Source organism: Amblyraja radiata, chromosome 8 (genome assembly GCF_010909765.2).
Source record: "Amblyraja radiata isolate CabotCenter1 chromosome 8, sAmbRad1.1.pri, whole genome shotgun sequence".
Lineage (NCBI taxonomy): Eukaryota > Metazoa > Chordata > Chondrichthyes > Rajiformes > Rajidae > Amblyraja > Amblyraja radiata.
In genome coordinates, this window is record NC_045963.1 from 8,545,624 (window position 1) to 8,569,612 (window position 23,989).

The 23,989-nt window shown below is 41.2% G+C and overlaps 1 protein-coding gene across 1 annotated transcript; it reads right to left on the reverse strand.

Annotated features, from left to right (window-relative positions):
- Positions 1 to 6,618: 6,618 nt before the first annotated feature.
- Positions 6,619 to 23,935, reverse strand: pex13 (peroxisomal biogenesis factor 13). The gene is made up of 4 exons (XM_033025158.1): positions 23,778 to 23,935; positions 13,284 to 13,975; positions 8,084 to 8,209; positions 6,619 to 7,035 (listed from the first exon to the last, which is right to left on the reverse strand). Exons 1-4 carry the CDS (start codon positions 23,849 to 23,851, stop codon positions 6,740 to 6,742), a joined length of 1,188 nt encoding a protein of 395 aa, XP_032881049.1. The 5' UTR covers positions 23,852 to 23,935; the 3' UTR covers positions 6,619 to 6,739.
- Positions 23,936 to 23,989: the final 54 nt, after the last annotated feature.

Below are 23,989 nucleotides of genomic sequence, written 5' to 3' on the forward strand. Positions count from 1 at the left end.
AGGCTTGGTTACTCAATGCAATTGCAAGAGTAAAGAGGTATTCAGCGAATAAGATGAACGAGGTAGTGAGTCAGGACATAGGCCATTGAGTTCCAAGTGTCCATGTATATACTTATTAAGGGAGGCGGGAAAGGAATAAAATTGAATCGTTGAATCGAGAAGCAGCAAAGACATGGGAGAGCATTAAAAGTAAGGCAATTGTAGAGTCAACTATTGTAGATGTGGAAATAGTAGTCTTAGTAATAGTGTCATCTCAAGCCAATCTGTTTAAAAAGGGCCAAATGTGGCACACAGTCTGGTTCATTTTCACATCCATGCTTGAAAGGAGGATAAGGAGGGATGAATTTACTCAGTCACAGATACATAGGATGCAAGTTGTAACTTTGGCAATGCTAAAAATCTACCTACTGGGTGGATGCAAGAAAATACTTCTATGAATTTAGGACCTTGCACTGCATTAAAGAAATAAGATGTACTGAAAATCAACAGTGGTTACATGAAGGATTTTGAGGAGTGATGACAGCAGATTTGAAGCGGTGAGGCCTAGTCCCGAAAGAGATGAGTGAACAATATCACCCAACATGGACAATAGACAATAGGTGCAGGAGTAGGCCATTCAGCCCTTCGAGCCAGCACCGCCAATCAATGTGACCGGAACGACGACCCAGTAGGCCAGACCCGCCCCACAGGGGACTGTGGTGAAGCCGGGCGGCGAGGCCCGTCTGGGCCGAAAGATCCTCAGCGGCGGCAGTGATAGCCCAGTAGCGGCAACGAGAGCCCGGTGGCGGCAATGTGGGCCACGGCAGCGGTTGATGAGCGTGAGAGGGGAGGGAATGACAAAGGGGACCCGGCGTGGGGGGGGGGATCACCATGAGGGACAATGAGAGAACAAAGGGGGACCCTGTCTGGGGTAGATGGGGGGGCACTCTAGTTTAGAATCCACTGCCCAGGGGATAGGTCTATGTTCGTTTGGTTGTTCATTTGTTCCGGTGAAGGCGCTGTGCACACGGCAGCCAGATAACAGTCGCTTGCCTTTTTCTTTTTGTTTTCACTTTTAATTTCAAGTTTGTGTACGTTGTGCGTTGTGACTGTTGGCACACCAATTTCCCTCTGAGGATGAATAAAGTTTTATCGTATCATTTCATGCCACAGCAAGTTCAGATTTGAATTGAGAAAATGATCTGAGAAATATTTGTCCAAAAAAATGATTCATAACATCCACTGCAGTTTAGATGCTCATTAATATTAAATAACATTACAATAGTTCAGCAAGCAAAACAAAGCTATGTACAAGCATTTTATTACATTTATCCATTGCTATTATTACAAGTTTTTGGGACACGCTCTCCTCTGATGCAATTGTGAAGTGATAACTGAGCTTTTAGTATTGTTGCAATAATCTTCAATAACATTTGAGAAAGTTTTGTACAATTCCTAACATCAATAAAACAATAATTTTAAATACAACCTCAAGGTCCTTCCAGTGAATGCAAAATGCAAAAAGTATCTGTACAGTGGTGCAGGAAGTAGAGCCACTGCCTCACAGCGCTAGATATCCGGGTTTGATCCCAACCTCAGCTGCTGACCAGGTGGAGTTTGCACGTTCTCTTTGTGACTGCATAAGTTTCCTCCAGATGTTCCCGTTTCATCCCTCGCCCAAAGATATGCAGGTTCATAGGTTGATTGGCCTCTAAATTGCCCCCCAGTGTGTAGGAATGGATGTGAAAGTGAGATAACAGAATTAGTGCGAACAGTTGATCGATGGCAGGCATGGACTCAGTGGACTAAAGGGCCTCGTGCCATGCTGTGTGTCTAAACTTTAAAATATTCAAATGATTGTAATAAAGTTTCAACTACCAAAAAATATATATTCTTCAATTTATTAATTCTTCTTGACTTTAACAGCCAAGGTTAAACTATAATTTGAATAATGTAAAGAGTAAAGATAATTTAATTTGTGCTGCAATCCGTTCCAAATAATTATCCGCTGCTCCAAGTGTCAACTTCTCGACATCGGCGAGACCAAGCGCAGGCTCGGCGATCGTTTTGCTGAACACTTCCGCTCAGTCCATCTTAACCTACCTAAACTCCCGGTGGCTCAGCACTTCAACTCCACCTCCCATTCCCAATCTGACCTTTCTGTCCTGGGCCTCCTCCATTGTCAGTGAGGCCCACCGCAAATTGGAGGAACAGCACCTCATATTTCGCTTGGGTAGTTTACACCCCAGCAGTATTGACGTTGACTTCTCCAACTTCAGATAACCCTCGCTTTCTCTCTCCATCCCCTTCCCTTCCCAGTTCTCCCACCAGTCTTACTGTCTCTGCCTACATTCTATCTTGTCCCGCCTCCTTCCTTGACATCAGTCTGAAGGGTCTCGACCCGAAATGTCGCCCATTCCTTCTCTCCAGAGATGCCGTTACACTCGCTGAGTTATTCCAGCCTTGTGTCTACCTTCGATTTAAACCAGCATCTGCAGTTCTTTCTTACACACACCGAATAATTATCATCTTTGCAGAGGGTATTGATTTATCCCCAAAGTATAAAACCTTTATCTTCAAAAAAATCCAAATGAAATGACTGCAAATCAATTAATTGGACTGTAGTTCTTTGAAAGTTTGTAATTCATAAAACCCTAATTTTTGTGGCAAAATTAATTTTATTACAAAAATAATTGCAGTGTTTTCAAAAATGGGTTCCAGATAATCTGCATAAGTCACTCATGCGTTAATGAACACTTGTGTTATACATCAGTTCAAAGCATAGTTAAAACTAACACATGGAACTGTTGACAAGTACCATTGAAATATTTAGTAAGGAGATGCAGGAAAAAACAGATTAATACTCTCCATTTATACGACAGGATTTATTTTGAAAAAAATAAAACAATCTTACTTCTAACCCTTTTAGAATAGCCATAATGTCATGCATTAACAGATGTTTCATGTACTGATTCTGAATTTGCCTAACATTTCTCATGCCTCAATATTTCTAATGCATTGGACTGCACTATAGGAAAGAAAATTTTTGAAAAATGTTATTTTTGCACACCAGCATATATATTTTCTAAGTATACATTGGTGTTATCTTCTGAACTGGAAATAAAGGTAAAAGTGGATCTCGCAACACCAAATATTGCTGATTATCTTCTTCACAAGTAAAATAAAATTGAATTATATATATTCAATTGTTTCACAAGGCTCACTGATCTAGTCAAAATACTAATTTCCAAGGGCTATATAACTTTCCCCTAGCAGTTCACCGACCATCCACTGCCAAACTCTCCAATCAAAAATCCCATGGACTCGCACAGCTTAAGCAGCCTCACTCCAGGCATCACCATCTGTCAAGCATAATACATCTGACATTCAAACTTTAAAATGTTACATTAAAATTAAGATTTAAAAAAAATGGACATCAAAAAACCCTAAACAATTAAATATATTTAAATAATCTCAATTCAAGACAAAAAAACATCACCTGCTCCCTTGCAGCTAATCATCTCTATTGAAATGAATAGGTCACTTACAGTTCATTCAGAAAGTATTCAGACCTTCACTTTTTCCACATTTTGTTATGTTACAGCCTCGTTTTAAAATTGATTAAAATCATTTTTTTAAATCAATCTACACACAATACCCCGAAAGAAGCAAAAACAGGTGTTTCGAAATTTTTGCAAAGTAATTAAAAATAACTGAAATATCACATTTACATAAGTATTCAGACCTTTTGCTATGACACTCAAAATTGAGCTTAGGTTCATCCTGTTTCCATTGATTATGCTTGAGATGTTTCTACAACTTGATTGGGGTCCACCAGTGGTAAATTAAATTGATTGGACATGATTTGGAAAGGCACACACCTGTCTACATAAAGGTCCCACAGTTGACAGTGCATGTCAGAGCAAAAACCAAGCCATGAAGACGAAGGAATTGTCCCTAGACCTCCAAGACAGGATTGTGTCAAGACACAGGTCTGGGGGAAGGGTATAAAACAATTTCTGCAGCATTGCCGGTCCCGAAGAGCACAGTGGCCTCCGTCATTTTTAAATGGAAGAACTTTGGAATCACCAGGACTCTTCATGGAGCAGGCTGCCCAGCCAAACTGAGCAATCAGGGGAGAAGGGCCTTGGTCAGGGAGGTGACCAAGAAAACGATGGTCACTCTGACAGAGCTTCAGAGTTCCTCTGTCGAAATGGGAGAACCTTCCAGAAGGACAACTATATCTCCACCAATCAGGCCTTTATGGTAGAGTGGCCAGACAGAAGCCACTCCTCAGTAAAAGGCACATGACAGTGCATTCACCTTGGAGTTTGCCAAAAAGCACCTAAAGGACTCTCAGACCATGAGAACCAAGATTCTCTGGTCTGATGAAACCAAGATTGAACTCTTTGGCCTGAATGCCAAGCGTCACGTCTGGAGGAAACCAGGCACCGCTCATCACCTGGCCAATACCATACCTACGGTGAAGCATGGTGGTGGCAGCATCATGCTGTGGGGATGTTTTTCAGCGGCAGGAACTGGGAGACTAGTCAGGATCGAGGGAAAGATGAACGGAGCAAAGTACAGAGAGGTCCTTGATGAAAACCTGCTCCAGAGCATTCTGGACCTCAGACTGGGGCAGAGGTTCACCTTCCAACAGGACTACAACCCTAAGCACACAGCCAAGACAACGCAGGAGTGGCTTCATGACAAGTCTGTGAATGTCCTTGATTGGCCCAGCCAGAGCCCGGACTTGAACCCGATCGAACATCTCTGGAGGGACCTGAAAATAGCTGTGCATCGACGCCCCCCCCATACAACCCAAGAGCTTGAGAGGATCTGCAGAGAAGAATGGGAGAAATTACCCAAATCCACGTGTGCCAAGCTTGTAGCATCATACCCAAGAAGACTTGAGGCTGTAATCACTGCCAAAGGTGCCTCAACAAAGGCTGACTACTTATGTAAATGTGATATTTCAGTTATTTATTTTTAATTACTTTGCAAAAATGTCTAAACACCTGTTTTTACTTTTTTTTTTTTATTAAGGGGTATTGTGTGTAGATTGATGATTAAAAAAAAAAAGAATTTAATCCATTTTAGAATAAGGTAACATAACAAAATGTGGAAAAAGTGAAGGGGTCTGAATACTTTCTGAATGCATTGCAAGTTGAACCAGACTCCAAGTACTACACAAGCGACATGCCAATTACCAAGCATTACTGCTGAGAAACTGCAGTAAGTTCACTCTCGAGTAGCAAACTGTAAGAATCAAGTATTGCCGTACAATTAACTTATCAAATTTCTGTGGCTGTAGACCCAGAATTTTTCACACAAGTAGACAAAACACCACCATTTCAGCTTGCAAATGCTGTCTTGTTTTGCCAAAATCTTGGGCAGATGTCTTTATAACAGAATTATTTCAGTCTGAAGAAGGGTCTCGACCCGACAAGTCGCCCATACTTCTCTCCAGAGATGCTGCTTGTCGCACTGAGTTACTCCAGCTTTTTGTGTCTATCTTCAGTGTAAACCAGCATCTGCAGTTCCATCCTACACATCAGAATTACCTCTTACATTCAAATCAGGTCTCATAATTTTGGTCTATTGTTCACTTGTGCAGTGGCATAGGGGCTCAGAGGTCAATTTCACCACACTAACTGCCAGGTGCGTTAACATCAGGCCAAGGATCCTCCTAATCTACATGCACTACATCAGACTGTCTACAGGTACAATTATTCAGTGTCATGGTGATAATAAGCTGGTAAAAACATTAAATACAAGAAATGTATACAACTGCAATGATTTAAATAATTGCACAGGCCTAATTTAAATGTAGGCTTTTACCTTTGTTGCACATCTTTTAGGCATTGGCACACTCACCAATCTCTGGAAAATGCAAAAGGATGAGTGCAAGCCATTAAATATGTGTAAATTTGCACAATTCAAACACCATACACATTTTATTGGCTAATATTATAGTAATAAAGTTTGGATTATGGAACTTGGTTAAGAAATTATATTGATATGAATAGACCAGATCTTGATAGGCTGAGCAAAGCACCTGAACTTAATGCGGTCTTCTTCTGCCCCAGCAGTGAAATCATATACTGCTCATGCTACACGATGATCAGCTCCATTTATTCTACTTGTAGATGTGCCTCCATCATATTACTTTATAATTATGTTTCATAATTTACTCCTTACATCAAGTCATACCCATTCTACGACACTGGGTTGTACATCAACTTCACTCCTTATGAGTTTTTAAAGCAAGAAGATTATACAATCTTACCTAGCCACCATTATTAGTTTGAAAAAAAAAATCCTTGTTATAATAGTTGAAAATCGTATCATTCCAGTAAATTAATACAAGTTTATGGCTATTCAATCAATTGGAGACATTACCTCAGACATATTCATTTCAGTAACGAAATTAGTCAACAGTTTAAGAATATATGATTACTTCAGATGTTTGCTTTTGTCCATTAATTTATGAGTTTATGGGCAATGTAGTATAATTATTACAGACCTGCGCATCACAACCGATATTTAATCCAAAAATTACCACAATGTTACCAATTACACAAACACCAAAAACCCTGAGTGTTCCAAATTTTAGACATTCAGTAAGCTTTGAAGAATCTTTTGCTTGGTTGCGAATGAAAGAATATGGTACACTAGAAGCATAAAAACTATTGATACAATTTTATAGATCAGAAGAGCAGATGAGGAAGATTCTATCTTTCGATTAATAGGAGTGATTTCAGACATTTATTACATCTTTCCCAGCAATTATGGATTCCATTGTGTCAGACTCTGTATTCTGCTTGGAAGTTTCAGTAAAAGCAGATTCAAAGACGGTCTCTTCTTCCTTGAATGAAGTTCCTTCACATGTTGAATTATCTTGTGTCTGTGGCTGCTGCTTTGCAATGTGTTCCTGCTCCACTTGCCTTCTGCCCCGCCTTTTACCTAAAATTCTGACATAATTGGCTGGCACCAATCCAGTTGTTTGGCCATCTAAACAGGCCAGCAACCACCCACGTACTTTTGGCTGTTGTTCTGGAGAGAGAAGCAAAGCAATTACGGTAAGTATATTTTAAATTGGTATCAAAATTCACCGAAAGCAGCAATTTAGATTGGGTTATGTAGCAACCAAGAACTCGAGAAACATATTAAAAAGAATTCTTCAAATTTCAAATAGAATACATCTCTCAATGCTTTCAGCATTTTGACACTTCCAGCTCTAAAGTCCTGCATGGAAGAAACAACTTCATGCCCAAAATACACGGTTGTGTTTAGAGAAGGAAAAAAACAATTCTAAGATTACTTTTTCAAAATTGTAAATTTAGTCTCAGTTCTCAATTTTTGGGACCTACCTTTATTGCGAGATGGAGAAACTATAAACATTAGATAACAGCACATATACTTGAATGTTTATAACAGAGCAAAACAATCAAGGAAATGTTCAGACTCTTGGCTCCTACCTTTGCTCTATAAGATTATAATGTGCATCAATAAAGTAAAAACCAAAATGCTTGATCTGCAGAAAAATAGCCATTATTCCATTATGGGCTAACCCTTCCTCTCTCAGAAGAACCTGTCAATCTTAAGAAGCAAGAGGATGTACAATGCTCTGTGATATATATCAGTATAAATATATCTGATTTAACATTACCCCTTTGTGTGGGATAGAGCTGTTCTGTATAGTCTGTATCTACATATTGTAAAAGTTACTACCATACCTGGCATAATAAAGATTTTACTGCTTGATTACTAATTTTATAGCGTTTTTGTCTGTTTGAAGTGAAATGAACCATAACAGTATTACTTTCAAATCATGTTTGGTCCGCGATGGGAAGTGTGTGGGAGGTAGGGGCAGTGAGGAGGGAGCACTGCGCTGTTGGAGGGGGGCCGCGGGCGGGCGAGGGCCCGAGGGCAGCGGGCGAACCGCAACACACACAAACACATACACAAACACACACACACAAAGAGACTTTTATAAGTATAGAGATGCCTGGGACGTTTATAGCAACATTTGAGTAATACAGTTTTAATATACTTCATTTTATACTTTTTGTTGTTTTGATGAAATGATCATATGACTCACCTTTAGGAGCCAGGTTGATCATATCACCCAAACGGAATGAGATCTCTTCTTCTGTGCCAGCAGTGAAATCATACTCTGCTCTTGCAACAATATGATCGTCTTCTCCGTTTGCCCAACTGGTTGATTCTTTGTTGAAAATGGAGAAAGGCACTTATTAATGTTCAGAAAGAATATTATCCATCATCAACCTACTCAGCGTAAAATGCACATAGGAATTGATGTCACCAACAATTAACCACAACTACAGCAATCTAATCTTGCTGGTTACGAAAAATAACACAAATATCTGAAAGACTGAAGCCTATATTGGTAAATCCATATGAAATCTGCTCAAGGATTGGATCATTAAATCTCAGTATGTGGAATAGTAATGTGTGAATTTTGAGACACCTCTGAAATCGAACAATCTGGATAAAGCACAAGAAATGAATTCCATCATCATAGGCCCAAGCTAAGCCTGACTTTTTGTGGGAGATATATATGTGTAACTCTTTGTTTCAGTCCTACCCAGGCCCCAACCTCAAACTTTTTCTTTCCTTCCATGCTGAACCTGATAATTGATTGACTTTTTGCTGTCAGTTTTCATCCTGCCCATGTTCACATAGTCAATCTTTGACGTGTCCCTTACTTTTCTGAATCTCTTTGTCTCCATCTCTGAAGACAAGCTAGCTACTAACATTCCATTACAATCTTGCTTAAGCCCCTGTCCCACGATGCGAGTTTACCCAAGAGCTCTCCCGTGTTTACAAAAAAAGCAAACTCTTGGTAAGTACATAGAATGTACGTAGCGGGTATGTCAGAGCTCGTGGATGTCTGGTAGCGGCTCATAATGCTAACGGCAGGTACTCGTGAAACGTGGTAACTCGGGTACTCGGTACCGAACTCAGGTACTCGGAAAACGTGGGTCCTTTTCAGAATGGCAGGCAGTGACTAGTGGGGTACCGCAAGGTTCAGTGCCGGGACCCCAGCTGTTTACAATATATATTAATGATTTGGACGAGGGAATTGAATGCAACATCTCCAAGTTTGCGGATGACACGAAGTTGGGGGGCAGTGTTAGCTGTGAGGAGGATGCTAGGAGGCTGCAAGGTGACTTGGATAGGCTGGGTGAGTGGGCAAATGTATGGCAGATGCAGTATAATGTGGATAAATGTGAGGTCATCCACTTTGGTGGCAAAAACAGGAAAGTAGACTATTATCTGAATGGTGGCCAATTAGGAAAAGGGGAGATGCAACGAGACCTGGGTGTCATGGTACACCAGTCATTGAAAGTAGGCACCCGCTGAGTTTCCCCAGCAATTTTGTGTACCTATTGAAAGTAGGCATGCAGGTGCAGCAGGCAGTGAAGATAGCGAATGGTATGTTAGCATTCATAGCAAAAGGATTTGAGTATAGGAGCAGGGAGGTTTTACTGCAGTTGTACAGGGTCTTGGTGAGACCACACCTGGAGTATTGCGTACAGTTTTGGTCTCCTAATCTGAAGAAAGACATTCTTGCCATAGAGGGAGTGCAGAGAAGGTTCACTAGACTGATTCCTGGGATGTCAGGACTTTCATATGAAGAAAGACTGGATAGACTCGGCTTTTACTCGCTAGAATTTAGAAGATTGAGGGGGGATCTTATAGAAACTTACAAAATTCTTAAGGGGTTGGACAGGCTAGGTGCAGGAAGATTGTTCCCGATGTTGGGGAAGTCCAGAACAAGGGGTCACAGTTTAAGGATAAGGGGGAAATCTTTTAGGACCGAGATGAGAAAAACATTTTTCCCAGAGGGTGGTGAATCTCTGGAATTCTCTACCACAGAAGGTAGTTGAGGCCACTTCATTGGCTATATTTAAGAGGGAGTTAGATGTGGCCCTTGTGGCTAAAGGTATCAGGGGGTATGGAGAGAAGGCAGGTACAGGATACCGAGTTGGATGATCAGCCATGATCATATTGAATGGCGGTGCAGGCTCGAAACATAGAAAATAGGTGCAGGAGTAGGCCATTTGGCCCTTCGAGCCGAATGGCCTACTCCTGCACCTATTGTCTATGTTTCTATGTAATTCGTGAAGTTTTTTCAACACTGTGAAAAATGTCCATGAGTAAAAAAAACTTGTGATGAAGTACCACGAGTTTGATTTTTTTTTTAAACTCGGGAAAGCTCTTGGGCAAACTCGCATCGTGGGGCAGGGGCTTTACTCCTGCAGCTATCTTGATTATTCTTCACCCCCCCCCCCGCTTCCTGTCAGGATTTCATTCCATTCTCCCAGTTCCTCTATTTCCAAGTATTTGCTCCAATAATTAAACTTTCTGTGCAGGGGTCTCCGAAATGTCTTACATCCTCGTGAATTGTGGCAGCCGCTCTACAATTGTTAAGAAAACATCTCAACGCATCTCATCCTTTCCCCATGTGTCTGCTCTCACCCCCCTCTTTCTGGGAAAGAACAACGGTAGAGTTCCCCCAGTCCTTGCCTCCATCCCATCTGAATCCTACATTATCCACAATCTCCACCAGTATCAAAGAGAATCCACCACCAGTCATCTTCCCCTCTCCCCTTTCAGCATTTCACTGGCACCATCCACTTTGTAACTTCCTGGTCTAATCCTCTGTGCTCACCAACTACCTTCCACTTCTTATGATATTTTCCTTTGCAAATGCAGGCTTTTCAACACTTGTTCTTTTGCCTCTTCCCTTCCCAGCACCCAGAGACCCTGGCAGTATTTCCAGATGAAGCATCAAATCACTCGTACTTCTCCTAACCTGCATTTGGCATTCACAATGTAATCTCCCTTACACTGGAGAAACAAAATTCAGATTGAGTGAACTTCCCTGAACTCCCATCCTGACCTATCCATCTATGACCTCCCATATTGTTACAATAGGAATAGCACCTCATCTTCCATCAGAGCACGTTGTAGTCTTTTGGACTCAATGTTGAAATCTAAACTTCAGGTAACTTGATCTTTGCCTGAATCAGTCGTCCATCTAAAGGAGCGTCAAACAGTACAAAAGCATGTAAAAGACAACCCCAGGACCAAGTTACCTCATCAAAACTTCATAATCCTGTCACATTGAGTCGTGAACAAAGATGGAACCTAGAATGCAGCTACAATTGACAAGACCAAAGCATCTTCAACCACATTATGTACTAATGTAACTGGAATGTAACTGAAATGTTTCAGATTACATGGGAATATTGCAGTTTATCACTTGGCTTTAGTGCAGGTAGACTATTTCAACTCCGTGTATCGAGTCCACCTCTTCAGCCTCGAGTCCACACCAGAAAACACTCCAATCAATGGGGCTAAGATGCCTCTCTGTGTGGACAATCTATATTCAAATGTCCCCTGTTGAATTTTAAGCCAAATTACTCAAGGTCATTCAGGAAGAGGGCAAATGGAAATGGAAGAGGGTACATGGAAATTAGATCTACAATCAAACTCTGATAATCCAGCATTTAAACATTTGAAAATCCTGCTGATCTGGAATCTGGTTCACACATTTCTCTGGAATGCAAGCTGTGGATGCAGAGTGTACATTATGGTGTGCAGCAAGAATCAAAATGTAACCCGTGGCCAGTATCCAGACCCTGGGCCAGGTATGCAGCTAGAATGTGTAGGAAGGGACCGTAGATGCTGCTTTAAAGATACACACATAAAGCTGGAGTACCTCAGCGTGTCAGGGAATACGAGAGATAGAGATGGTGATAGAGAGATACCTTTTTGGCATATCTTTCATTCATTTGTTCTATACCTCTCTCTAACACTGTCTACATCTGTTATTTCTCTTTCCCCTGACTCTCAGTCTGAAGAAGGGTCTTGACCCAAAATGTCACCCATTCCTTTTCTCCAGAAATGCTGTCTGACCCGCTGAGTTACTCCAGCCTTCTGTGTCCATCTTAGGTACGCATCCAGAGATGGGGTCCAGAACATCAGGGGACAGTTTATAGGTGGAGACAGAGTTGTGTCACCTGCAGTTCCCTCCCTCTCTGCAACATACAACGCGCTTGTTTTGAGCACTTATCTAGTCCCTGTGAAAGTTGCTCGACTCAAAAGGCTTCCAGCATTCTGTGTTTCATATTTCCAGCATCTGCTCTCTTTTGCTCCATGTCGGTAATCACCATTGCTATACATAATTCTTAAAGAACATCACAATTATATTTCTTTAGCTTAGTTTCTGCAAACCCCTTCAAATTCAGGCCCTGAATTTTCATATATGTAAAAAAACAATATGTTTACAGTAAACCCTCATTATAACAGACTGTTTGGGTGTGTGGGGGGGGGGATGGCATTGATTACTGCCGATTGTCCACTATAATCCAAGTAGGATGTTATCCTTGTATGTAGTTGAAACAAAGAACTGCAGATGATTGTTTAGTACACAGGACACAAAGCGCTGGAGTAACTCAGCGGGCCAGTCAGCAGCTCTGTAGTACATGGAAAAGTGACAACGGAACCTTCAGACTGATTCTGTCTGCTGAGTTACTCTAGCACCTTGTGTCGTTTCAACTTAAAACGAGGCGCCAATGCCCCTGGTCTGCACCAGCGAGCCCTTCGTCACCAGCTCTTGGTTGTGCGGCTGTTCTTGCGGCTCACGTGGCAGCCACTAGCCGTCAGCTCTTTCTTCAGGCCACCACCACCGAAAGGGTGCGCTCGGTCACCATGGGGCTCCCTTCCCTCCCATCTGCTGTCCCTTCTTCCTGTCAGCCATCGTTTGTCTGCTTCCCGCCCCACTGTCGCCTCCTCCAAGGTGGAGTCGGTCGGTGGTCTGCGGGGGTGGGGGGGGGGGGGGTGGGGGAGGGGGAAGGGTGGTGGCATACAGGCTGAGTGGACAGAACAATGGGAGGCCGAGGAAGTGGTGGTGGAACGGGGAGAGGACAAAGCAATGATCAACAGGAAGAAGCAGCAGCTGGTGAGAGGAGAGGGAGCAGCGATGATGCCCCACCGCGTCCTGTAGGTGGTGGCGCCCTGAAGATTTATCCCCAGGGGCTACAACGTGAGCCGCAACAACCGAACCATGCGGTGGGTGAAGAAGGGCTCATTGGTGCACCTTGTGAACCCTGGGTGGAGTCTGAAGCCGGGGGTGTAAGCGAAGGGGAGGCAGTGCGAGCCGGGGATGGCGTGGCAGGTATGTCCGCTACAACCAAAATCCATTATAAAGGGGTCCGTTAAAACAATGGTTCACTGCAGTTGTTTAAATTTGCAAGAGTTCTTCTCACCTGGTTCAGAAGTAGCGGAGCTTAATAATCTCCATATGACATAAGGGCCGCCCAGAACCACTGCAAAAAACAAAAATATGGGCCAGGATTTGCCTGACCCAGGTATCTTGTCTTCAGCTCCAGGTGGGACCACGGTACCAGCACTGTCTGCCCATAAATCATCAACCTCAGAGTAGTTCCGCAGGCCAAGTAATCTTTGCAGCTTCCTGCACATATACTTAAAAGTTCGGATCAACGCAACTGCTGACAGAACTTTGGTGAAATGCACTCGGAGCCTGGAAAAGTGATTAGCAACATCCAAGACGGCTCTGAAACTATTGTAAACAGCTGAAAAAGTAGCCTCAAGCATCATACTGACAGAAGCAAATGCATGAACGATGCTTTCTATAGACTGAAACGCTCCTCTACTGCTTTCTTCAGCCTCGCGTACAAATGTGCTGGGACGTACATCATCTGTTCGAAATCTGTTGTAGCCCAGACCTCCATATCCATAACTGTAAGGGCTATAGCTTCCATACAAAGAACTCCCATACGGTGTGTGTGCTGGAGAGAAGCTGCTATAAGGAGATCTGTAGGTGTTGAGATTGCCAACTCCAGACTGTTGTGTTGACCTTGGCGGAACAGGAGGCGGAATCCGTGTAACCACATTCGGTCCTTGTCTTGAAGGCAAGCCTGATACCAAATCAGCAGATCTGAAATACAAGAAGGACAAATATAATTTCCGCAATAGAAAACCAATAATACTAAAGAAAGTGTTTAGCAACTGTTTGTTGGAAGAGAGTGTCACGCTTCATTTAAAGCAAAAAAATCTAATCACGGATGATCAGCGTGGGTTTTGTGCAGGGAAAGTCACGTCTTACAAATTTGCCTGACTACTTTTTGAGGAGGTGACGAAGATGACTGATGAGTGTAATGGCCATGAGGGTTGGCTACATGGACTTCAGTAAAGCATTTGACAAGGTCCTTCATGCAGGTTGATCCAGAAGATTAAGATACATGGGATCCACAATAATTTTGTATACCAATAGATCAATTAATTGTTGTGGTTTAAGATACAGAAAATGCAGGAGGCACTCAACAGTTGAAGCTGCATCAGTTGTGAGAAAACTGGACTAATGTTTCAGATTAATGACCTCCATTCACCAAATGGCATTGTCTTCAGGAATAAATCTGAATGAGAAATATTCCATGGGACAATGATTTGCTTGGCTTTGCTCTTGGTTATCGTTACAAGCAACATGAAACAGACTCTGGATAGGAAGGATGTGTAGTTGGATGATCAACCATGATCATATTGAATGGCGGCGCAGGCTCAAAGGGCCGAATGGCCTACTCCTGCACCTATTTTCTATGTTTCCCTGTAGGAAGGCACTGCAGATGCTGTTTTAAACCGAAGATAGACACAAAATGCTGGAGTAACTCAGCAGGACAGGCAGCATCTCTGGAGAGAAGGAATGGGTGACGTTTCAGATCGAGACTTGATAATAACATTGACAGACATTGGAAGAATATCTTTTTACATTCTGTTTGCTGTAAACATAGTTCCCCTGAATTTAATGATCTTCATTAAGTGCATTACAGGGTATAGCGTACAGGGTAAATGCAAACTGATGAATGGCTGTTCACGGTGCACAAATCCATGTTTTTAACCAATTGTGAAATGGACCAGATTGGGTCTAAGGTTACTTTAAGGTATAATCATTATTATTTTCTGTATTGAGGAAATCTTACTCGCTTTCTCTTACTAAATTAACCGATGCAGAAAAGCACAGACATGGCAAAAAATTGTTTAATTATTGTCTTCTGTAGTTTGTCTTTACTGTAAACACCTGGTTGGAACAGCTATTATTGCTTTGTTTCAGTAACCTTAAATCATTTCTGTGCTTAAAAAACTGCATACATTTTTTTATGTTAATGTCTGAAGGGATTAGCAATGATTTAGATTTGAAAATGAATAACATTTAGATCAGATATAGACTGTCCAATTTAAATGTTGTCAAATAGTTGTTAGAAAACAAAAATGTTTCTCCTCCAACATCAGGAACATGTTTCCTGCATCTAGCGTTTCCAATCCCTTAATAATTTTATATGTTTCTATAAGATCCCATCTCCTCCTTCTAAATTCCAGTGAATACAAGCCCAGCCACTGAATTCTTTCATCATATGACTGTGCAGGAATTAACCTCGTGAACTACGCTGCACTCCCTCAATAGCAAGAATGTCCTTCCTCAAATTAGGAGACCAAAACTGCACCAGGTGTGGTCGCACCACGGCCCTGTAAAACTGCAGATGGACCTCTTTGCTCCAAAACTCAACTACTCTTTTTTTGAAGGCCAACATGCCATTAGCTTTCTTCACTGCCTGTTGTACATGCATGCTTACTTTAATTAACTGATGTAGGACACCCAGGTCTCGTTGTACTTACCCTTTTCCTAACCTGACACCATTCAGATAATATTCAGCCTTCCCGTTCTTGCCACCAAAGTGGATAACCTCACATTTATCCACATTATACTGCATCTGCCATACATCTGCCCACTCACCCAATCTGTCTAAATCACCCTGCATCCTCATAGGATCCTCCTCACAGTTCACATTTCCACCCAGCTTTGTGTCATCTGCAAATTTGCTAATGTTACTTTTAATTCCTTCATCTAAAGCATTAATGTATATAGTAAATAGCTGCGGTCCCAGCACCAAGCCTTGCGGCACTCCACTAGTCACTGCCTGCCATTATGAAAGGGACCAGTTTATTCCTACTCTTTGTTTCCTGCCTGCCAACCAATATTCTATCCATGTCAATACCCTACCCCCAATACCATATGCTCTAATTTTGCCCAATAATCTCCTGTGTGGGACCTTAAAGGTTTTCTGAAAGTCCAGGTACACTACATCCACTGGCTCTCCCTTGTCCATTTTTCCAGTTATATCCTCAGAAAATTCCAGAAGGTTTGTCAAGCACGATTTCCCCTTCGTAAATCCATGCTGACTTGGCCCGATCCTGTTACTGCTATCCAAAAGCTATCACATACCTATTACATCTTTGATAATCGACTCCAGCATCTTCCCCACTACCGATGTCAGGCTAACTGGTCTATAATTCCCTCCTTTCTCTCTCCCTCCTTTCTTGAAAAGTGGGATAACATTAGCTACCCTCCAATCCACAGGAACAGATCCAGAATCCATAGAACATTGGAAAATGATCACCAATGCATTCACGATTTCTAGAGCCACCTTCTTGAGTACCCTGGGATACAGACCATCAGACCCTGGGGATTTATCAGCCTTCAGTACCATCAGTCTACCCAACACCATTTCCTAACATGTGAATTTCCTTCAGTTCCTCCATCACTGTCCCCTAGTACATCTGGGAGATTGTTTGTGTCTTCCTTAGTGAAGACAGAATCAAAGTACCTGTTCAATTTGTTGCCATTTCCTTGTTCCCCATAATAAATTCACCCGTTTCTGTCTTCAGGGGATGGACATTTGTCTTAACTATTTTCTTCCTCTTCACATACATAAAGAAGCTTTTACTATCCTCCTTCATATTCTTGGCGAGCTTACCTTCATACTTCATCTTTTCTCCCCCTAATGCCTTTTTAGTTTCCTTCTGTTTTTCTTTAAAAGTTTCCCAATTCTTCGGCTTCCTGCTCATCTTTGCGATGTTATACGTCTTCTCTTTTATTTATATACTGTCCTTGACTTCCCTTGTCAGCCACGGTCACCTCTTACTCCCCTTAGAATCTTTCTTCCTCTTTGGAATGAACTGATCCTGCACCTTCTGGATTATTCCCAGAAATACCTGCCATTGCTGTTCCACCGTCATCCCTGCTAGGGTCCCTTTCCAGTCAACTTTGGCCAGCTCCTCCCTCATGCCTCCATAGTCACCTTTGTTTAACTGCAATACTGACACTTCTGATTTTACCTTCTCCCTCTCAAATGGAAGATGGTGGTGATAATAACCCCTGTCCTCCTTCTCCCTCTCTTCCTGGCACTCCACCCATTTCTGCCACAATCTCGCCTCCCTTCCCCTTCCACCTTTATCCCTTCCGCTGGCTTCATATTTCTCTCTTTATTATCTCCCTGTCCTGCACTTTTCTGTCTTTTTTTCATCTCTAACCTTCTCTGCCACTCAACCTGTCAAGCTCCCCTTCACCTGTATCCATCTATCACGGGGCTTCCCAACCTTTTTCGTCCCATTTACCCCTGGCAACTTTAATAGCACATAACAATGTTATTTCACTTATTTATGAACAACTGATGATGAACAGATATACCAGAACCAAACAGTCAGTCAATGAGAAAAAATATGTACAAATCCAGAATCAACAAAGGTATCCCCCTGGGGTTGGGAACCCTTGATCTATCATAACACAAAGGAAAACAATGGTGATTGTCAAAGCAAGGAAATCCCAAATATCAAATGCTTCATCGAGTCAGAGTGAGAGCAGTTCATTATTATCATCTCCAATCATAATTCCGTCCATTACAAAGTATATCATGCAGGATACAGCAAAACCCCAGGTTTAGGCTCGGCAATGGAAGGCTTGTCATTGCATTTAACTGTGTAGTGTTAAACATAATGGTTTTAATATTGTGTTTCCTTACTGTATACTGCTCCATTACAGCTACACAACTAATTAACAGAGGCTTTACACTTGAGCCCAAAGATCCTATAGCGGAGCAAGATAGACCACTCCTGCTAAATGCAATGGGCTGACGTGTAGTACGCAATGGAACGGAACGTGGGCTTTTTTTTAATCCATTTCAGTAACCCGACCCGACCCGCAGTGTAATCAACGTTGCGGAGGAACAGTTTGTGTTAATAAATTATAATTCTGAAAATGAGGAGAAGATTTTTACCAAAGAACTTTTATTTTTACGAGGATGTTTCCGTAACCGGCTTCCGTCTCCGCACTAGTATCTTTGCTCCGCTATGGAAGCCGGTAACGGAAATGGGGCCGAAATTTACCCATGAATCTGTCCATGATCATACTACGTCTTTTTCGTCAAGTGGTCTATCTTGCTCGCTATAGGATCTTTGCTTGAGCCTTGGGTTCAGCCATTCAGGATCCATCTTGGCTACTGCCTCATGGGTATTGCCGTGTCATATTTTGCACAATCATGTCATAAGAACATCTAAATCATCTATATTTTGTGTTATTGTCTATCCATGATCAACATTTTCATACTAAATACCCACAGTACAGTTTTAGTCAGATGCATTGTGCAAAAAATAATTATTTTGATTATCTTGAGAGTTGATGTTTCTGGATTAATTTATGGGAATTGAACATTAAATTCCTTCTATTTGGCATATAACTCATGACAAAGTGAGATTTAAAAAGCATGTTATATTATGAATTCTTGTGTGAATGGGATCAGTTTGTTATTTGTTATTTGGATACTTAGGTTATTTAAATGTTTTAGTCTTTTCTTAAGAAATGGATATATGTTTAGATTTAGTAATTGAATTTACATGAATTGATTAGATGAATTGATTTGATGAAACTGATGAATATGAATTTTTTGTTGGGCATTTGCTATTTGTTTTAGCATTTAACTTTATCATTTTTTGCCCTAAAACTACAAATAATAACTTTTTCTGTTAATGCTGTTCAGTGCTTTTTTTCCCTTTACATTTTAAACAGATGTCTCCGAAGAAGAAATGCAATCCAGATGCCCAGCAAAAGAGACTGATTTAGACAGCATTCACAGAAATTATCCGAATTTGTACTACTCCAAATGTGATGATCTACAGGACATTGTTAATGGGAAAGTAGTGGGTAGAAAGGCATGTCATGTGTAGTTTGAAGAGCAAAAACTTGTAGTTTACAATGCCAAAATTGAAAAGTTGAGGAAAAATAAGGTGTACAGAGTTGCTTATTGGTTACAATCTGAGGAGTATGATGATGCTGCTGATTAGGATATGCCATTGTACCAGCTAGCAACTAATCTTTTCCATAAAGACATGGTCTTTTGCTAGAAATTGTAAGTTCTTCACTGTCTGTTATGGACTTACAGAATATAATACAATAATATTAAAGTTCTGATCAAAAATATCACATTTTTGAATTTTCAAGGCAGTCTGGGGGTTTATTACTATTTCCGTCACAACGGTCAATTTTGTAATTAGCTACAATTAGGTAATTAACTAATTATATGCTTTAATTTCAGAATATCCAAGTAAGATGTTTCATATTTGTTTCAGAATGCTTCAAACTATAATAACTGAAAATTTCGTTCAGTTCTCATAATTTTTAAGAAAGTTATGGGCTTTTGACTGTCCTTGATCACAGCTTTTGTGTTAAGTCAATGGAAAAGCAATAGGGAACAAGATGCTAATTTCCAAGTATGAAAATGACGATAACTTTTTTAATACTGAAGATATGAAAGTGAATTAGGTATCAAATTAAAGTTATTTTTGTGCTTTATCTGATGGGATAAATTACAGGCTTGATTTTTTAAATCTCAAAATGTTGTAAGATTCCTACAGTGAGGGGCTGGCCAGTATTGCAGCGAGCGAGCGGGCAGACTGACGGAGCCAGTGCTATTGGGGTGCTGAAGGCGACCCGGGTGGCATGTAGGGCAGTGCTGCTCCCCACCATGTTGACATTCGGTGTAATCGTGGCGTCGGGTGGGCTGTTGCTGATAATCCAGAACGGCATGCTGGCCGACGTGGACGCGATGAGCGGTCCCAAAGCAGCTCCAGCCGTGGGCAGCTCTGGAAGGTGCCTTAGCCTTCCCCCCGCCTGGCACTGCCCCAGTCCCACTATGGCCGTGACCCCCACTCTGTACACTGGCAGTCAGTGGGGTTCAGTAAACTGGGGAATGCACAGGATCTGCCCTCACCCATTAATTAGGCAGGTTCAGGAGCTGGTGAAACCCGGGACCTCTGTGGCAGTCTCACTCACGCAACATCAACTCCAGTCGGACTCACAATTATATTTTAATAATATAATTATAGATAACTCCAGTTATATTCACAAGTCATATGGTTTAAATAGACCGCAGCACGGAATTAGGCTCCCCATAGAGTAATATGAGCATTGCGCACTAGATGGCGCGGTTACTAGTTCGATCTAATTTTCTAATTAGTTTAATTAATTAGTGTGCAACTTTTGGCACTGATGAGATATGAATTCCTTCTCAATTATATTTTATCTAAGTCTGTGCCAAATTTCAAGTAGATACCAGATATGGGTCACGGAAGTTAAATTCTAGACACATTTTCGATGCTCGGCCCACGGTCTATAAATACTGCAGCACTCACCAAGATTAATTCCACACAACCACTCAACTTCTTGTAATCTTGGTTAACTGTGCTGTTATCAAGAATAAAAACAATACAATTGAATACTTTAAATGGTGTGTAATTTTTTGATGCAGTATTTATGCATGTTTAAAGCACTTATTAAATAGGATTTTACAGCATTCATTATGGGTTTATGCAGTTTTCAAAAATACTTTTCATTACTCACTCCACTTTTTAAACCAACTTGAATGATACGAATGATTGCACTCAACAAATATCCTTCCTATATGTTTAAATCAAATTTTAAAACTTCTACGTCAAAAATTACAATCATAAAAAGGTTTGTGCAAGGTTCTGTCAAATGTTATTGTTGTGAAGCAAAGGGGCTTCAGCAAGTTCCAGTCCCCAGAACAACTGTTATTGGCACATATCCTGCTTTAAAACAAGTTATGTCACAGGCTGTGAGCTTGCATCTGGCAGAGTTTGTATCAGGACTTCCAACTGTTTCTCCATCCAAAGAATGCACTTGTCTACTGTTTATTACTTTCATTTGAGAAGGTCCTAGAGGACACACAATTCCAGGGCAAAATACTACGAGATAATATGGTTGAGGAACACATCAGTATTTTGAATTTTGAAAATAACCTCTGAACTTTGTACAAATACTTCACACAGTTACCACCTATTGATCTAGTCTGTATGAACTTTGTGAAAGACTAATGTATTATGAAGAAATGTTCAGTTAAAAAAAAACACAATACTTTTCCACAGATAACCGTGCCTCTTTAATAGTAAAGAGCCCAGGAAAGCACATCTAGAAGCACAATACCCCTCGACCTGCCTATTCGAATATGCTCCTGTCTTAAAGTCCAATTCTATCTGCCAAGGTAACTGAAGGTTATCTAAAGTCCTACTGTGCCCCCGAACTGTGTCGTCCTATTCACACATCAGCACAGTACTTACCCGAATCCTGATCCATCAGGAGATTGATTTAAAAATGATTTCCAATTTTAAATCTTTCCTATAGCTGTGACAGTCCCTATTGCTGCAATATTCTTCCAAATATATACAGTGCCCTCCATAATATTTGGGACAAAGACCCATCATTTGTTTATTTGCCTCTGTACTGCATAATTTGAGATTTGTAATATAAAAATAATCACAGGTGGTTAAAGTGCACATTGTCAGATTTTAATAAAGGCCATTTTTATACATTTTGGTTTCACCATGTAGAAATTACAGCAGTGTTTATACATAGTGCTCCAATTTCAGGGTACCATAATGTTTGGGACATAGCAATGTCATGTAAATGAAGGTAGTCATGTTTAGTATTTTGTTGCATATCCTTTGCATGAAATGACTGCTTGAAGTCTGTGATTCATGGACATCACCAGTTGCTGGGTGTCTTCTCTGGTGATGCTCTGCCAGGCCTGTATTGCAGCCATCTTTAGCTTATGCTTGTTTTGGGGGCTAGTCCCCTTCAGTTTTCTCTTCAGCATATAAAAGGCATGCCCAATTGGGTTCAGATCGGGTGATTGACTTGGCCACTCAAGAATTGACCATTTTATAGCTTTGAAAAACTCCTTTGTTGCTTTAGCAGTATGTTTGGGATCATTGTCTTGCTGTAGAATGAACCGCCAGCCAATGAGTTTTGAGGCATTTGTTTGAACTTGGGCAGATAGGATGTGTCTATACACTTCAGAATTCATTATGCTACTACCATCAGGAGTTGTATCATCATTGAAGATAAATGAGCCAGTACCTTCAGCAAACATACATGCCCAGGCCATAACACCCCCACCACTGTGTTTCACAGATGAGGTGGTATGCTTTGGATCTAGGACAGTTCCTTCTCTCCTCCATACTTTGCTCTTGCCATCACTCTAATATAAGTTAATCTTTGTCTCATCTATCCACAATACCTTTTTCCAGAACTGTGGTTGCTCTTTTAAGTACTTCTTGGCAAACTAACCTGGCCATCCTATTTTTGCAGCTAACCAGTGGTTTGCATCTTGCAATGTAGCCTCTGTATTTCTGAGCATTAAGTCTTCTGCAGACAGTGGTCATTGACAAATCCACACCTGACTCCTGAAGAGTGTTTCTGATCTGTCGTAGAGGTGTTTGGGGATTTTTCTTTATCATAGAGATAATTCTTCTGTCATCAGCTGTGGAGGTCTTCCTTGGCCTGCCAGTCCTTTTGCGATTAGTAAGCTCACCAGTGCTCTCTTTCTTCTTAATGATGTTCCAAATGGCTGATATTGGTAAGCCTAAGGTTTGGCTAATGTTTCTAACAGTTTTATTGTTTCTCAGTCTCATAATGGCTTCTTTGACTTTCATTGGCACAACTTTGGTCCTCATGTTAATAAACAGCAATAAAAGTTTCCAAAGATGATGGAAAGACTAGATGCTGAAAGCTCTCTTATAGCTGCTGCATTAAGGAGGAAATTAAACACACCTGAGCAATTACAAACATCTGTGAAACCATGTGTCCCAAACATTATGGTGCCATAAAATGGAGGAGGGACTACGTATACACACAGCTGTAATTTCTACATGGTGAAACCAAAATATATAAAAATACCCTTTAATAAAATCTGACAATTTGCACTTTAACCACACGTGATTTTTTTCTATTACAAATCTCAAATTGTGTAGTACAGAGGCAAATAAATAAATGATGGGTCTTTGTCCCAAACATTATGAATGAATGAATAAGTTTATTGGCCAAGTATGTACACATACAAGGAATTTGCCTTGGTGCTCCACTCGCAAGTAACAACATGACATACAATAATAATTAAGAATAACACATAAAACGTTAAACATTAATAATAAAACATCATCGTTTATGGAGGGAACTATACACACCACCAATTTGACCACTAGATTATCAACAATTTTAATAGCTCTTTCGCGGGTTGTTATGCCTTCAGTTTCTTCGGCCCTAACCTCTTGAATTTCCCGAACAGATTTGCCTGCCCTGTATTTCTCTTTCAAAACTTTCCTTAAAATTACCCTCCTTGATCAATATTTTGGACACCTGGCCTAATATCTGTATGTGATTTGTCTTCATATCCATAAAGCCCCCGGGAACGATTTACATGTCAAGGCGTTTAAATATAAGTTTTCGGTGTCCAACTCAACCACACTAACATGGAGCCTGCAACTGCACCAAGAGCCATAGTACACCATGGAGATAATGTCCTCCTGTTACCCGGCACACAGTGGAACACACTTACTGGAAGGATGGGACACTCATATGTCCCGGGATTCGTCGTTCCCAGGGTTTAGGAGGCGGCTGTGATCCCATCATTTTTTTTGCTCCAAAAACATGAGTGCAATGCGACCTCTCCACACTTCAGCGGCGGTCACCCTCCGTTACAGCCAATGGAACGCGTAGACACCGCCCAATGGAACGCGGAGACACTGTCCATCCAATGAAACGCGTAGA